At 42.7% G+C, this 16137-nt stretch overlaps 1 protein-coding gene across 1 annotated transcript in view; it reads right to left on the bottom strand.

Moving 5' to 3' along the window:
• AGK (acylglycerol kinase) overlaps positions 1 to 15515 on the bottom strand; it is a 37518-nt gene extending 22003 nt beyond the window's left edge. Inside the window, exons 1-4 of the mRNA XM_075717860.1 lie at positions 15406 to 15515; positions 6053 to 6092; positions 1952 to 2031; positions 605 to 680 (exon numbers count right to left, since the gene is read on the bottom strand). Coding sequence (XP_075573975.1) covers positions 605 to 680; positions 1952 to 2031; positions 6053 to 6092; positions 15406 to 15515 — 306 coding nt within the window. The remainder of the gene's footprint in view (positions 1 to 604; positions 681 to 1951; positions 2032 to 6052; positions 6093 to 15405) is intronic.
• Positions 15516 to 16137: the final 622 nt, after the last annotated feature.

The following is a 16137-nucleotide window of genomic DNA, read 5'->3' as shown; positions in this document are numbered from 1 at the left end:
TTAAACAATCCACATATCACAGCCTCAGAAACCTGCAAAAAGATCAGAATCCTTTCATGTTTACTACTTCTCTTTCCAAAGAAAACCTCTCTGCTAATCACACCATTTAGAGCTCAGTGTTCTGCTTTCGTGATGGGAATGTTGAATTATTTGGGGATACACTGAGCTATTTTCAGTGTAAAAATAAAAGGTTATTTTTAATTAATCTGAACAGTTCCGCTGCACGTCAAAGCTGCTCACTTCTGAATTCTGCAAGTTCAGGCAGAGTTGACAATTTCAACAGTGATGGGCACGCACCACTAGCCAGCACTCAAATATTTAAAGAGTTTTCTCTCAAACATGAATTACAGAAGGGCTGCTTCAGACAGACAAGCACATGTACTGCTTTAGCTGAAGATTAAAAACTCAGTATACAGTTTGTAAATTAACTGTGAGTTAAAAAGAACGAGATTAAGTAGCAGCTTAATATCTCAGTATTTATTTCTTCTCACGAGACGTCTACAGGACAACTGAGAATTTCAAATACATCCAGAATTGAATTTCAGTTCTTCAAGAGGACAAAGCAGAGCAGACAATGTATCTATATTAACAGAACAGTTCTTACCTTAACCACAGTTACATCCAAGCCAGATAAGTGCAAAATTGGAGCAGCATTCTTTTCAAAAAGGTTCCTGGCTTTGCTAGAAAAAACAGAGTAAAAACTATTTCATTAGTCTGGTGGCTCAAAAAATTAAAAAGCAAAGAAACAAATGAATAACAAGAAGAAATCTACTTAAAAACAGAGCACACAATCTACACAATCAGTCACTCAATGTGCCAGTCAGGAAAGATCAGATTTCATTTGGTTCAAACGTATTACATTTCTAAACTCATATCTCAGATGTCAGCTTTTTGTTGCAGTTTTAATAAATGCAGAAGAGGTTATCTAGCTTTCTCCAAAAATAACTTAAAAAACCAATCAAACAAAAACAAGACCTCCAGAAAGAAATTTATTAGCAAATTAAAGACTTGCAGAGCACCAGGCTTTAAGACCACAAAGAAGGACCATTTAGGTTTTCAGAAATATTTTTTTTTAAATATTTACTGTTACATATTATTAAATAAGTTTAGAAGCAAAATTCTATTTACTTTCTTTTGTTATAGGACTTGGGCATTTTCTGTAACTGCATAATAAAATAATTATGCCATTAACTATAAATTGCTTACAACAAGTAGAAATACGAGACTAGAAGTCAGAGATGTAATTTATTAACACTTTGCATTTTCCAGTCACGGGTGTTTTGAACAAAAGCACGTAAGTCCAAGCTCTTCCAGGTCAGATATATAATTCCTTTCACATTGTTACTGACGACTCCCCACCCCTCCCAAAGATGCAACTGATAGGAAGCTTAGCTGAGCAGCAGAAACAGTCACACTTCATATCCAAGATAACTGTTTTTCTGTTAATGAGTATGCAAAAATAGCAGCCAACCTCTTCAGGAGTCTTGCTCTGAGCCCATATTTAGCCTCTCAGTTTGTGGGCACATCCCTTTCAAGGACAGGTTCCCACAGAAGTAAGATCACTGTTGGCTAACTTCAAGTCTTGAAGCAATCAAGGTCATCTTTTATTTCTATAGTTTTTGAGGATGGAAATGCATCACATACAAAAGCGTGGAAGGAATATGAAGGAATTCCACATACAAAGGAATGACAAAGGCCGAAACACAGGATAAAAGAAAAATTAAAAATACACATATGTTTAGAAATCATTCTTTCAACTCAAGCATCTAGTTCTATTTTTCATCCCAATATTTTTGGTGAAATAAAGTTTGGCATAGTTACATAGCACCAGCTTGGCATCAGAGGGAAGCAAAAATGAGCTCAAAAATCTGGCTGGCTTTTATAGTGGATGGCAGAGCAAAAATACAGAGAGAGTGCCGCACACATGAGTGTAGGGAAGAAGCAATTTTACCCTTTGCAAGCTGCTGGGTTGAGGAACACTGTTGCTTTCTTCAGTGGCATACTGGAAGGGATCAGCTGGTTGCCAAAAGCCTAAGTGAGATAAAAAGAGCAGAGTTCAGTTTATCTTTTAAGCACATTGGTAAACCAGTTCAAAATAATGCATCTCTACAAATGTCAATGGGCTTTCAAGCCTCATGACATTCAAATGACTTCCATCTTCAGCCATTGTACTGGTCTCCTATTCAAGACCTGCACTTTTAGCAACAGCTCACACCACTGTCACAAGTACTTGTTAGTTCATTTTTACAATTCCACTACCATTTCATTTTTGTCAAACTCTGGTTTTCTGCCATGGGCAGAGATCCAGGGAACTATCCTTGACTCCAAGGTTACTTGATTTTCCTTCCTTATGTAATTCTCACACATCTGCCTGCCACCTTCTTTCTGCATCTTTTTTCACTTCTGTCCTTCATTTCTTCTATCTCTTCTGCTGATTTTTGTATTTTCTATGCCTAAGTTTTTGCAGATATGAAAGATAATCACCAGAGAATTTGCCCTGACCTGTAAGCAAGCTCACTGTTTCTCAGACCTTTTTTCTTCCTAATATCTCCCTATAAAAATCACTAAATGCCTCTTCAACTTTTGATCCAATTCTGAATAGGTGCCTCGATTTTAAATTCTTTGAGAGGTACTCCATACAGCCTTTTGTACCTTTTAGCCATTTGTACCTATTTCCATAGCTTTTCAGCACATGAGAGGCAGGAAAAGGCAAAGCTTCTACACATTACTTCCCACTCTGTAAACCTCTTTTAGCTCACCTAAAGGCATCCTCACTACCACTCCAAATCAAACTGGTTTTGAGTACAAGAATGACAACATATTCAACAGTACCATCCAGAAGCCCCAGAAATAAAGTAGGAGCAAAGACTACTGCACTGAACACAAGACACAGTCAACTGTCCCTGTTTCCCCCCCCCCCCCCCCCCCCCCCCCCGCCTTTACCTTGAAAGTTAATCCCCCTAGCAGTAATTTTTATATTGAAGAAGGTGGACATTGTACACAAAGCACAGTAGATTTCCGTGAATGTTAGCTGTTTAAATTTATAATTAATTCCACTTGCCAACTTTGCTCAGGAAACCTCAATTAAAAGAAGTATGCAGGTGGCTATGTTGCTTAAAACATTTAAATTTCTTCTTCAAGAAAGAAAAAGGATGAGAGAAGTTGCTGAGAGTAAAGGAATCTTCAAAGAAAGGGAAACAAATCAACAACTCTTAAGCTTTACTCAAAAATCAGCTGGAAAACAGACCAATTTATTTTATTGCAATTGTTGGGTGGGAATTGGGAAATATAGGGGACCTCTAGCATGTTACAGCTGTTAGAAACAATGAATTATTTGCTTGGGGGGCACAATGTGATTTATTTGCTTGTGCTAAACAACCTAACAAGGCTCATAAAGAATTTATGAGTAATGACATAATCACTTCTTTATGTAACATACTTAGACATTTATGTTACATACAGGGGCACTTCTAAAGCGAATGCTGATTTTTAAGACAGGAAATAAAAAAATAATAATGCAACATTCTAGAAGCTTTTTTTTTCAGAGCACAGCATAAGGAAAGACAACTTAAAGCCAGACATTAAAAATGGTTATTAAATATATATATGAAGGTGTAATTTAGGAAAGTCAATGCTTTTTTTCACTTCCTTGTCAAATGCACACTTCCAGGTATTGCATTTCTGGACTTCTAAGATGACAATCACTATTTTGCAACTGCGAAAACCCCTTTATAGAAAGGCTTTATAATGCTTTATGAACACCAACAGAGAAACTACATTCCTTTACAGAAAACTATCCCTGCTTCACAGAGCAAACTGTTTGCCAGCTAAACAGGACCTCTTCAACACATGCCCAGAGTTCAGTAACAAGGTCAATCAGCAAGACCACATTTGCAAAGGAAGTCCACAGTCAGCTGACACTGACTTATTCCAGAGGAGGAGGTGTAAAATATGAGAAAAGGGTTCTTTATTATAGAATCTTTCTATGATCATTTGGCACCCCAAGGCTGTCATCATAAACTGGTATTTAAATTCAGACACGCATGGTGGAGTCTTTGCATGAAATACTGCTGTAGCGGATAGTTTGGCAGGAAGGTGGGCGCCTCATCAATTTGGTAATGTAACAGGCTTAAAAACTTAAAAATCTGATGTAAAAGTAATAGGGAAACACCCCACTTCACTCAGACTAACCTTGTTCTTGGATGAGTCTGCCTCTATTTTTTCCCAATACTTACACAGCACTATAAACGCAAATAGCATTTTTCAAACAATTACAGATTGTTGTTATTCTGAAGAACATATCAGATATTTAATGCCTTACTGCTGTATTGCTGTGTGTTTTCAAGCAGTGTTTGGCACTGACACATCAGTGAGAATGGAAATTACAGCAAGAATTGATTACTAGGCTTTCTGGTTCACTCCTTTCTAATGCACGAGTCTTCTGCAGGATATTTTCCCAGGCTTTAACCACTGAAATTGTAGCAAGCTCTATTGACAGTGCTTTTGCACTTTCATTTACAAGAATAAGCCATAACGGAATAGATCCCATCACTTAATGACTGGAATTAAGAAACAGGAAAGTCAGAATTTGCACAACATAACTATCTTCTTGTACCAGTCACTTGCCTTAGCAGTTACACCCTTTTGACAGCATGCATACTTAGGTCTTTTACCTTTTCCTTATGTATTATTTCATCAGTGCCTTTTTAATTTTTTTTTTTTAATTTGGTCAGCACACTTCAAATACCAAGGTATTAACTGCTATTTCTGGTGATATAAAAAGCTTCCATCACGCTGATATTATGCAGTAAAAATGAATATTGAAAACATAAAAATCAAGAGCAACTGATACTATGAGTTGGAAATGCATTTGACTCTGAAGCAATAGGTATGATTTATGAAAGCAGTATTTTCAGGGAAAGATTTTTCTTATTCTTTCATGAGACTTGAGCTCCCTTACATCTCTTCTGGCATGAAGTTCCATTGCCCAAGTCAAGGTGTTGTGAATATCTTTCCCTCAACAGCAGGCAGGCTAAAATTGGGATTATTCAGGTGCACCACAGAAGCAGGGTAATCCCAAGGAAAGTTCTTTAATGACAAAAATAATTTTCACCATTCGTCTCAGGCCCCAGTAGATAGCAATGATGGGAACAGTGTTACACCCTGCAAAATCTCTAAGATCTGGCATGGAGGAGCAGGTTGAGAATAAACTTTATTTGTGGGAGGTAGAAAGACTTAAAATCCTACACCACACCACCAAGGTAATCAGAGACAGTAAGCAGTACCTGTGCAGTGATGTAATCCATGGGCAAAAGCATTGGAAAGCGCCCATGAAAGACTGCTTATTAAGGACAAGATTTCTTTATGGGAATAGTACAGTATGGGAATTTGTTCATGGCTGGTTGCCCATGCAGACCACAAACTACAAAATGAAATAGTCAATATACTCAGACAGTAACTACCCCTTTCTCTCTGAATACCAGCTTTCTTGTCAGTGGTCAGCAAGCGGGTTGTCTCTATTAAGTTCCCAGTTCATGGGTCTCAAAAACGCTAGGTCAGTCATCACACCTAGTATCCCCCATAAAGGTGTGTTAGGGGCTCAGGCTCAAACAGACAAGGGCAAGGTCTCTCCAGCCAAGCACTAACATGAAGCAGTTTGCGCTGCTTCTGCCCAGACTACACCTATCGTGGTGGATCCGAGAGTTCAGTCTCCTGCCTTATCAACAAACCATCTTGCCACCAGAACTTGACAGACACGGAGTAATTACACCTGCAGAAATGGAGGTCTGGGTAGCTACAGCGGTAACTAAGATTACCCCAGCGATAACACTGCACCATCCATCACAACAACAGTCAGCGCGTGAAAGGTACGGTACCCCAGCTGCGGGCTGGAGGCCTCATCCACCCTTTGGCACTTTAGCAAAAGAACACAGATGGCATCATTACAAGGCTTGTCACGTAGAGAGGGCCCGCTGGGAAAATCTCAGGAGCCCTGCACAACCAAGATAAGAGGGAGATTTTAATCTAATTTTATCACTTTAAACAGTATTACCTGGGCTTCTTGGCATGCAGCTCTTCGTAGCAGGTTATCGCTATTAGGTAAGATAGAAAAGAGAGTGGACATTAGGTTGTGTAAGTTGAAAACAATTTGCTCATTTTTAAAATGTAGGTACATACCCTTTCTACACATACTTTGACAGCACTAAAATAAAAAAAATACAGGTTCTTTAAGACCTATTTAACACATTTTAAGGATGAAACACAGCCATTTAAGCACACATGCATAATGTTTTTCCTCATGTGCACACAAACACCCTTTCTATAGTAAAGAAAAGCAGAAAACAAAGACCAGGATGCCAAGTGTGCTGAGATTACATAAGCTATGAGACACCGTATAACTGCAAGTTATTTTTAAGTTGCTACATAACTGTACTCCAGACCTAAGGTGTGGTTTTTTTCAATGTTAGTACTGCCTGTTATTTACACTGAAGGTACTTACCATTCTGGCAATATAGAGGGGATTTAGAGTAGACTTAAGTGTAACTTCCATGGACTTAAATCTTTGTGCATTATAATTGTGAAATCCCCTCTCCATCAGTTTGTAAGTCGAACACATGTTAATGCAGCACCTACCACCCACCTAGTCTGAGCATGGCCTGAAGCACTAACGCAGAGGTGAAAAATCACTGAACTCACCTAAGTGAAGTTTAAAAACAAAGAAGAAAATATCAGTATTAGATATGTCACTGACGGTCATTTCAGAAATAAATTCCAGACTAATCCTTGTGCTTGTCATTGGTGACAGACAGCATTAGCCAGGTGGCAAGCAGGGTAAAGCTGGCAAAAACTAGAGACAGAGCTACTGAGTGAGGAACAAAATTCTGCTCTTCCCCAGACCAAAAGGTATCCTATTGGCCCTTGCAGACAAAACAGGGAGCCCTGTTCTGCAGTGTCCAAAGTCTCACCTGTCCTCTAGGTATCAGACACCTCCGCTCCTTGCTAAAACAAAAAAACCTCCTTCAGCTTGCCCTTGCCAATATCTGGCAAGACAGTATGTTATTGTGTCAAAAATATCAAATACAAAAAACCCAATTACAGTCAGCATACCAAAATGAACACACTACACCAATTAAAAGGATTCAAGGCCAACCATGAAAAACAAGTGCCACAAAGCCTGGCTCATCAGGCCAAAGCCTGCAGTGGAAATGGCAGAAGAGAAGGCAAGGCCTTGGTCAGACCTCTGGACACAAACACGAGCGCAATCTATTAAATTCTGTGAGTTTATGGTATTTATCTGTCACTGGAGCTATATAAGCTGCTCTTTTTGGCATCATTAAAAGATGCTGCGATGTCATAAAAGGAGAAGTAGGGTGACTTCAGGCGAGACACGAAGTTGGGTTCTGAGAAAATACAGCAAAAAAGCCATAGATTTATTCCTGGTAATAATAGAAAGACAAAGGAATAATTCAAGCATGGAAAAAGAAAATACGTGAATAATACCTCACCAGGATAACAAGTAACTGGAATGTCTAAAAACAATGTCCTCAGAGGCAGGCTTTTAACTGTCATGTTTGCTCCTTAAAACCAAAGGAGTAAGTCATTTGTATTAAGGACCTGAAACATTACTTAGAGGAGTGACAGACTAGTTTTTGATTGCAGTAATATAATGAAAGCGCACTAGTTAAAGTAACTATCTCTGAAAAGGTTTGCGTTCCAAGCTAAACAACATTGTCACAGCTAATTCCAGTTCAATTAAGACAGCATGACAGGCTAAGTCCACAGTGTGCTTAGGGACTTTTTTTTCCCCTCTGTGACTATGTGTGGCCAGAGCAATTGCAATTTCAATATGTAAAGTTGAAATATTATGGGATATCAAGAAAACCCCACTATCAAATGATGGCTGCAGAGTTGATGTATTTAAGAATTGCCATCCTAACCCTATTAACAAATTCTAGTCAAATCCATGTTATCTGTTTACTTCACATTGATGCCATTTTTTTCAGAAGTCAAGCTGTGTCGCATTGCCAGCCAGTATGTTTTCCTGGTGCCCACAACCTTACGCTGCAGCGTTAATCGCTTTTAAAGTGGAGTCCAGCACAACTTTTCAAATGCAAGCAAAAGATACTTTGCTCTCTGTCCCAATGTGCAAAGACCCTCCAAACAACTGTCAAGGATGCAAGCTTGATTCAGCTCAATGGAGTCTTAACCATAAAAATTAGGGCTGACAGTTTAGATGTCAACTTTTTCTCTTGCATTGAAGCACTTACAGAACCAGAAAAACACACTCTGGCACATATCATTTTGGTGTCAAAGGAAAGGTTTAGATTCTGAGACCAGGAGAACCATTTATTGTCCAGTAATTTAAGATGATTTGTCTCACCTCTCCAGTAACACAGCACCCAGAACTCCATACCATTCCAGCCATACTCATAGGATTTCCACTGATTCAACTAGGGCATGTATTTTAAAGTCATCCAAGTTTGGCTTAAAGACGTCCCAAGCTTGGCTTAAAGATGCCAGATAACAAGAACATTTTGCTTTCCTTAAAATGTTACATCAACACTTAACTATCTTCATACTTAAGAAAAAAAAAGCAGAAGTGCACTCACAGGGGTGTGTCTGTGAGAACAGCAGTCCTCCTCCTGTATCACAGCTCTTGCCTTTACTCATCTCATATGGCTCACCTAAAGTACTGCAAGTGGGTCTGGAAGTCCTGTGTGGGTCATACCAATTAATAAATACAGCTAGGAAAATGTTAAAAATAGCAAAAAGGTTAACTTCTTAAAGTTTTCTGTCTCAGTAAGTATGAAATTATCAAAATATGGCCACATACCAGCTCCCAGAGAAGAAGAGACTTTTTAATAATAAACATAAGATTTTGTTGATTTTTTGTACTTTGTTGACTGATAGCACCTAGTAACAAAGCCTTTTCAATGACACTTGAACATGAGGAGGTCGAGGCTGAGGGAAATTGCTGCACTGCCTTAAAGAACACACAGAGATTTCTTCTGACTCGCACCATATCCACAGCAAACTAAAAATCAATTTTTACTTTACATTTCCCCTAAGGGCTTACAGACACAACTCCAGCCTTAAAGCAAAAGAGACATGCAGTACTGCATCGGCTGGTGAACCCAGGGCTGCCTTCCCACTGTGAGAATTAAGCATCACACAGCTTACAACTGCGCCAACTTGCTTAAGCAGTAAAAAATTGGGAGACAGAGAGGAACGAGCAGTGGCAGTAGCATATGGAAGAAAGAAGATGTCCTAAGCTGAACCCACAGACAGAACTTTGACTGGTTTGACCAAGATATCAGTCAATCCTGCAAGGCCAGCAGCCACTGCAGCGCAGGCTCTTTGGCGAACAGAGCAGGCTTACGCCAAAGCAAGGAACCAACGCCGGAAGAAAGGAAGAGCGACTGTCCAGAGCTCACCACGCACCAGCCATGTCAGACTGCCAGAACACACCGGGCTGTGAGGGCACAACATCTCTATGACCCGCTTGAACAGGGGCTGTTCCAATTTGTCTGCAACATCCCCAGTGCAGGACTGGTGGCCACTGCTCCTGTTCTAAGCATTTTCAGCTAGAATAGGGAATTTACACTCTTACGTATAAGCATGCACATCCATGCAATTTAGTATGTATGTTCCTCCAGCTGCGACCGCATCCTCTGCCCAAGTGCCAGCAGAGGCGAGGCCTGAAAGCACGGCTCCCACAATGAAAGGTCAGTTCCCACGACGAGAGGTTGGCCAGGGCAGCAGTGAACTCAACAACGAGAAGATAGCAAACTCAAACCAAAGAAGCTGTTTGAGGCCCACAGCTGCAGCAAAGGATAAGCCTTCGTCTTAGAGCCAACCAAAGCAACTCCCTTAAGAGTGATGATACTACAAATGTATAAAGAAGCTCAGGTGTGAGATCCCCTTTCCAAAAGGGTTAAATCTAAGACTATAAAGTACATTCAAGCAAGAAGCAGCCTAACAACTCTCCAGTTCAGCATCTGCATCAAAACAGAGTTTTGCGAGGAGGAGCTTGACCAAAGCTGTGCACATAGGATCAGTCCTCAAGAGCTATAACAGAACTCCTAAAAGAGACTTTATCTTAGCAGAGAGCTTTCTGGCTGCTTCCAGTACAGCAAGAGCACAGCATCCTCTTTGCTGGATATTAGCACTTACTTCCATCTTGGCTTTGGAAGAGCATGGAAGACAAATCCTAGTTTGCACCAGCTTTACCCAAGACTCAGAATTTATACTTGGTTTTTTTGACAAAGTTTTGATGAAATAAAGTCAGCCACTCAGGAAGTATATGCAGAAAGGTGACAAAGTGAGTTATCAGTTGGCAAACACACAGAGACTAACATTCAAATTATAGATAACAATAACACTCAACTTACTGGCAAGCAGTCAAAGGCCCAGATGCCTTGCCAGCATTTTCTACGGAGAAAGTCAATACTTCAACATACACAGAGTAAAACTGAGTATCTGAGGAGCCCACTGCCTCAGTACAACATAGAGGGTCCCCAACCTGACAAAGTGCTGATTACTTACCCACTGACACCACTTAACAGTCTGGCCGAATCTGACAATCAGTTAAGCCAATGTCCATTATGCCAGAGATTAAATTTCTACTGATTTGACATAGCTGGTGACTCACCGCACCACCTGGACATACAAAGAACAGCAGCAGCAGCTCAATTCAGGAGAGGTGACCCAAGAAATAAAGATGAGAGGGGCTTCCAAACTTGGCAGAAATTTTAAAACAATCATATGGTATCTTTACTTTATCTGTAATCAACCTCACGTGTGAATGTTAAACAGAAGTACGCTACTGTGTATGAGCATGTCTCTGACAATCTGCATACCCTCTAAGCTTTGATCTAGTACATCAAATTCAGTGTCCCTCATACCTGTAGTATGATATGCTACAGATTAAAATTATCCTAATACATAAATTCATGCAATCCAGAGAAATTAAAGGGAGACAACTTCACATGTGACAACACTGAGTGTTCTTCTTACTTCTCCAATACTACAAGGGTATTTGCTATCCCAAATGCAAGACTACGGATTTTGAAAATGTATTCTTTTATGAGAAACAAAGGGATTTTAAGGCTCACTAAAGTTTTGTAAGAATAGCAATAGGGTTTTACTTAACAGTAGTTCAACCAGACACAATGCCTATCATTTTACATATGAAAAATCTTTGCCACCTCCTGATCTATGTCTCTTTTGAAGAGGCACCTTCTGTTATACTACATACTAAGAAGGGCTGAATCACAAATGGGGGATGGGGAATCAGCACAGGTTTCCCCTTTACTCTTCCCGTTCATCCAAAAACCCCTTACTGTTAAATCAGTCAGTATTTGAACAGATGCCTCCAAAGACAAAAGGCTAATACACTGATCCAGAAACGAGACGCTGCATGAAGAAAAGTATCATACAAGACTGGGCTAAGCAGCTCCTTGACCTTTACAGTTATCGTCATCCACAACCTTTAGACTAACTCGGCAATGAACTGTTACACTCCAGTGCCCCTCTTTCCTCTACATCTGTGGGGCACAAGGGTGTCCACATCAGACCCCACAGCACAGTCTGCAGGGTGCAGGAGGGGGACACCTGGGTCCATTTCCAGGCAGGGAAGAGGCACAGGGGACAACTCTGGAAAAAGTAACATTCTTCTTGTCCATATTTGCCCACGTAGCATCCTCCAAAGTCTTAAGGAAGTACTCCAGAGCTCTTCTGTCCCTATGGGCACACAGAGACTGACTACAGAAGAGTTGCCACTTATTAGCAGGACAGATTTTTATTTACAATGGCTTCACGTAATGCCAGAATCATAGCCACTGCATCCAAAAGAAGAACGAACCTTGAGAAGTCAAAAAAGCAAATTATCTTCTCCTTGCAAGAGAAATATCTTAGAAAATCCACGAGGATGCAAAAGCCAAGAAGAGGGATGCAGGATGGAAAAAAAAAAAAAAAAAACAACTTTCTTCAGCTGCAAATAAATGAGCAACATCTCAGACAACTAACTCCAATAAGTCAGAGCCTAATCTGAACTGATGCTGTGCTAAAGCAAGTCCTTTCGTCAAAAACTCCAGCAATGCCAGAAACTGAAGCACAAGACTTCACTAAACCTTTAATCTTTTCTAAAAGGTCAAATATAAGTCTAGTCAAGTATGCCTCATGCATAGTAATTTAGCCTCTGATGTCGATAGCAGCAAGTCTCACAGCCAACATAGCCCTCATTAACCTCTTCAAGTGCTGCCTGCAGCAGTTTGTGCATGGGGCGAAAGGCACCTCTCATGCTCCCCAGCGTATATAAACAAAGAAACTGGGGAGAGAGAATGTATGAAAAAACCCCACCAAAAGCTATTACCACATTTGGAGGCAAAACAGAAGCTGCAGAGAAGGATCCTGGCCTATTCCCTGCCATCCAGCAGCCACAAGGTAAGGCCTTCATTGTGCACAGAGTACCATGACAGGGCTGCTGAGACCACCTTTGAATTTTTACACTCTTGTCATCAGGTTCTTCTGTCACTCCTCGTATTTCTATTCCCTAGCTAAAACAATCCTCCACAGAGATCAAGAAATGGGTAAACGGTTGTCACTTTTTCCAAACAGTATTTAAATCTCTAAAAGCAATACTTTACAGCTGTGCTTCAGCCTACATCAAAGTCGCACAGAGCTGTTTGTCATCACAGGATTTCCCACCTTGCATTTCCAATGTCTGGTAAGGAAATGCTGTATTTTCCCTCACTGAAAAAAGGGGAGATTGAAGAATGGGATGGGTAAACATTTTTTTCCCCCACTACATCATCTGGGTTAAAGTACCGTGCCTACACTCAGCGCAAAATAACCACTGGGCACTGAAATTTAGACACCAAAAGTTCCCTTTTTGTCTGTTTGCCTTTCATATTTTCCTCCTTATTCACTACCATATCACTTATGGTACACTTCACATTCTCCGTGATCATAATGTGTTTTCCCATGTACTGCACAGGAAATGAATACAGCTGAAACCAACAGTACATAGGCACATGAATTCCCAGAAACCACAGATGTAAAGGGGACACTGGTTACGCCTGACGCTGCTCCTAGGCCTCAAGTGCCCACTCTCCATATGCACAAGGAGCAGATTCAGTCTTTTTCTTAATGCTCTATTTCAGTAGCTCTCTATAGTACCCAGGCCTGACATGCACGTTGCTGTCATCAGTATCTGTGGCAACAGACCAGTAAAGAGGCCACTTGCGTAAGCAGGGTACCTGGGAAAGTCAGATGCTGCTCCGCCCCGCCAGCCAGCCCCTCATATGAATGCCACTGAGCAATTTCTTCCTCCTCGTTTTGTACATTAAGTTTATTCTTTCGGCTAAGAGGTATCTGGAATGACAGAACCTCAAATAATTACTCATTTGCATTTTGCTATTTTATCTGAATTCAAAGTTCAAGTCGTCAGAGGGATAAGTGGAATGTAAGCTCAAGGATCCACTGACACCACATGAAGGCATCAAAAAGCCCCCAACCTATTTAGCACAAATATTTCTGCTTACAACACAGCAGTACAGAATCATAAAATAGTTTGGGTTGGAAGGGACCTTTAAAGGTCATCTAGTCCACCCCCCCCCCCCGCAATGAGCAGCAATGACATCTTCAACTAGAGCAGGTTGCTCAGAGCCCCGTCCAACCTGACCTTGAATGTTTCCAGGGATGGGGCATCTACCAACTCTCTGGGCAATCTGTGCCACTGTTTCACCACCCGCATTGTAAAAAATTTCTTCCATATATCTAGTCTGAATCTCCCCTCTTCTAGTTTAAAACCATTACCCCTTGTCCTATTGGTACAGGCCCTACTAAAAAGTTTGTCCCCATCTTTCTAACAAGCCCCCTTTAAGTACTGAAAGGCCACAATAAGGTCTCCCCAGAGCCTTCTCTTCCCCAGGCTGAACAACCCCAGCTCTCTCAGCCTTTCTTCTACATACTACACACTTCTCTGCTGTCTGTTGGTCCATGTAGGCATACACATGAAACCATGACCTTGTTACCACCACTTTCACACAGTTATTCTCCATCTTACCATAGCCTGCCCTACAGTTAGCAATTAGAAGGAGAAAAGTGCAGAGGGAGGGTTTTTTTGCTGCTTGCCCTGCAGTCAACCGAACCTTAGTGCTTCAGGTAAGAAGTAAGCAACTAAAGCAGATGTACCATTCAAAACAAAGACTGATTTAATGCAAAAGTCCCTAGGCAAAAGGAAGTAAAGAAGGAAAGTGTAACAAACAACATAAACAGATTTATCTTCCTAAGTTTTCCACTGAGGCTTTGGCAGCATTTTAACGCAAGCAGAAAAAGAACACTGCTAAAATCATGACTTAACAATTAAAAAGACGTTAAGACAGTGACAGAACAAACAGCAGCACCAAAAGTAACAGTTTTTAAAAATAATTTGGCTATACTTGCATTTTAGTCAAGTGTATTAACCATAATCTTAAAGGACAGGGATTAAAATATAAGCCTAGCTATTTAAAAATTGGGAAGGAGGATTCTGCTTACTAGAAGGAACACTTGCTCCACAGATAAACAGTGGAAATGACACCCTGCTAGGTATGACTTATGTGAGCAGTACTGCTGCTGCAGCAGTTGACGGGCTCCTTCCAGCGAGGTGGGCGACAGCAGCAAAGCGCAGGCACCGGGCAGGCACAGTGCGTGGCCGCCACCGGCGCTGCACCTCAAGACAAACACAAGCGCTCACGCAAAAGAAATGTGGCATCTTCCACGAGGTGTATGGCAACGCTAAAAGAAAAAAAGGAGGTGGGAAAACCCACCGGCACACGACCACCATGCTGTGACGGCCGGTTTCCGCGCACGAAGGTGGCTTCCCATCAGCCCAGCACCAGCGGCACCATTTGCAGACGTAGGCCCTCTGCTTTCATTCATCCTTACAGTACTGGTTAAAAGCAAGCAAATTGATGACACGTGCTTGGCTGATGGCATTTTTTTTTTTAAGTTGGAAATGAGAAATCTTTCTTCTCTCTAACCGGCCCCAGAATGATTCCAGCCACCCCGACAACACCTCTGGTTAAAACTACCACCTGAACGAGCCCCACACTTACACCAAGGCCAAGGCGGGAAGTCACAAAAGGGCACCGCGCCTTCCTAAGCGCACGGCTGGGGGAGGGAGAGCCACCCCCCCCAAGGCGCCGGAGCCCCTCCGAGGGGAGACCCCCATTTTAACAGCCCCGAGGGGAGGCTGCCTTAGGCAGATGGCCGGCGGCCCGGGCACCCGAGGCGAAGACGGCAGCGATGCCCTCACCGTGTGGGGCCGGTCGCTTGTGAAGGCAGACGGGCACACGGCCGGGGCGGCGGCCCCGCTCTCCCGCCCCCCGGCCCGGCCCGGCCCGGCCCGCCGGCATTTACCAGTGCTTCCCATAGAGCCAGTTCCCGCCCCAGCTCAGCAGGCAGACCCCGAACGTGGTTTTCTTCCAGTGATTCCTCAGGGTCGCCAGCACCCTCACCGCTCTGGCCATGCCGCCCGGGGCACACCCGCCGCCCCGCAGGATGGGCCGGCGGGAACCGACGCGGCGCCGCTCCCCCGCCCAGCCCGGCTCGGCTGGAAACCGTTCCCCCGGCACCGGCGTTCCGCGCAGCGACGCCTTCCCGGCCCCGCGGCGGGGCCGGGCCGTGCCCGGGGGGCTCCGGCCCCCTTTCGGGGGGGGCCTCTCCCGGCCCTCACCGTGCTGGTTTCGGCCAGCCTTCCCCCCGCCCATCGAGCCCGGGGCTGAGGAGGTCTCATCCCCCATCCATGTTACTGTGCCCCCGCCTTGGGCCTTGTGTGCCCCCAGATGAGGCCCAGGCACCCCACCTCAGTTTAAAAAATAAGAATAAAAATCCCGAGGAGAAGTGTTTTCACACCCACCCGTGCCCCTGCCCTCGCAGCCTCGCTGCTTGGTCGTCCTCCAGCCCGCGAGGTGACCCGCAGCCATGGGCTCTTTGCAGCCAGGCCCAGCCACCACCCGGAGCAAGGGGAGAAGACGAATTTCTGCGGAGCAAAGGACCGAAGTGAATAGCTGGTTTTTCACACTGATAGAAATATCCAAGGCGCACCCCCCAAAAAAAAAAAAAAAACAACCAGAAAATATCTCTGAAGCT

The sequence above is a fragment of the Pelecanus crispus genome, chromosome 1 (assembly GCF_030463565.1).
Source record: "Pelecanus crispus isolate bPelCri1 chromosome 1, bPelCri1.pri, whole genome shotgun sequence".
NCBI classification, from domain to species: domain Eukaryota; kingdom Metazoa; phylum Chordata; class Aves; order Pelecaniformes; family Pelecanidae; genus Pelecanus; species Pelecanus crispus.
This window is presented reverse-complemented; position numbering and strand designations above follow the sequence as displayed.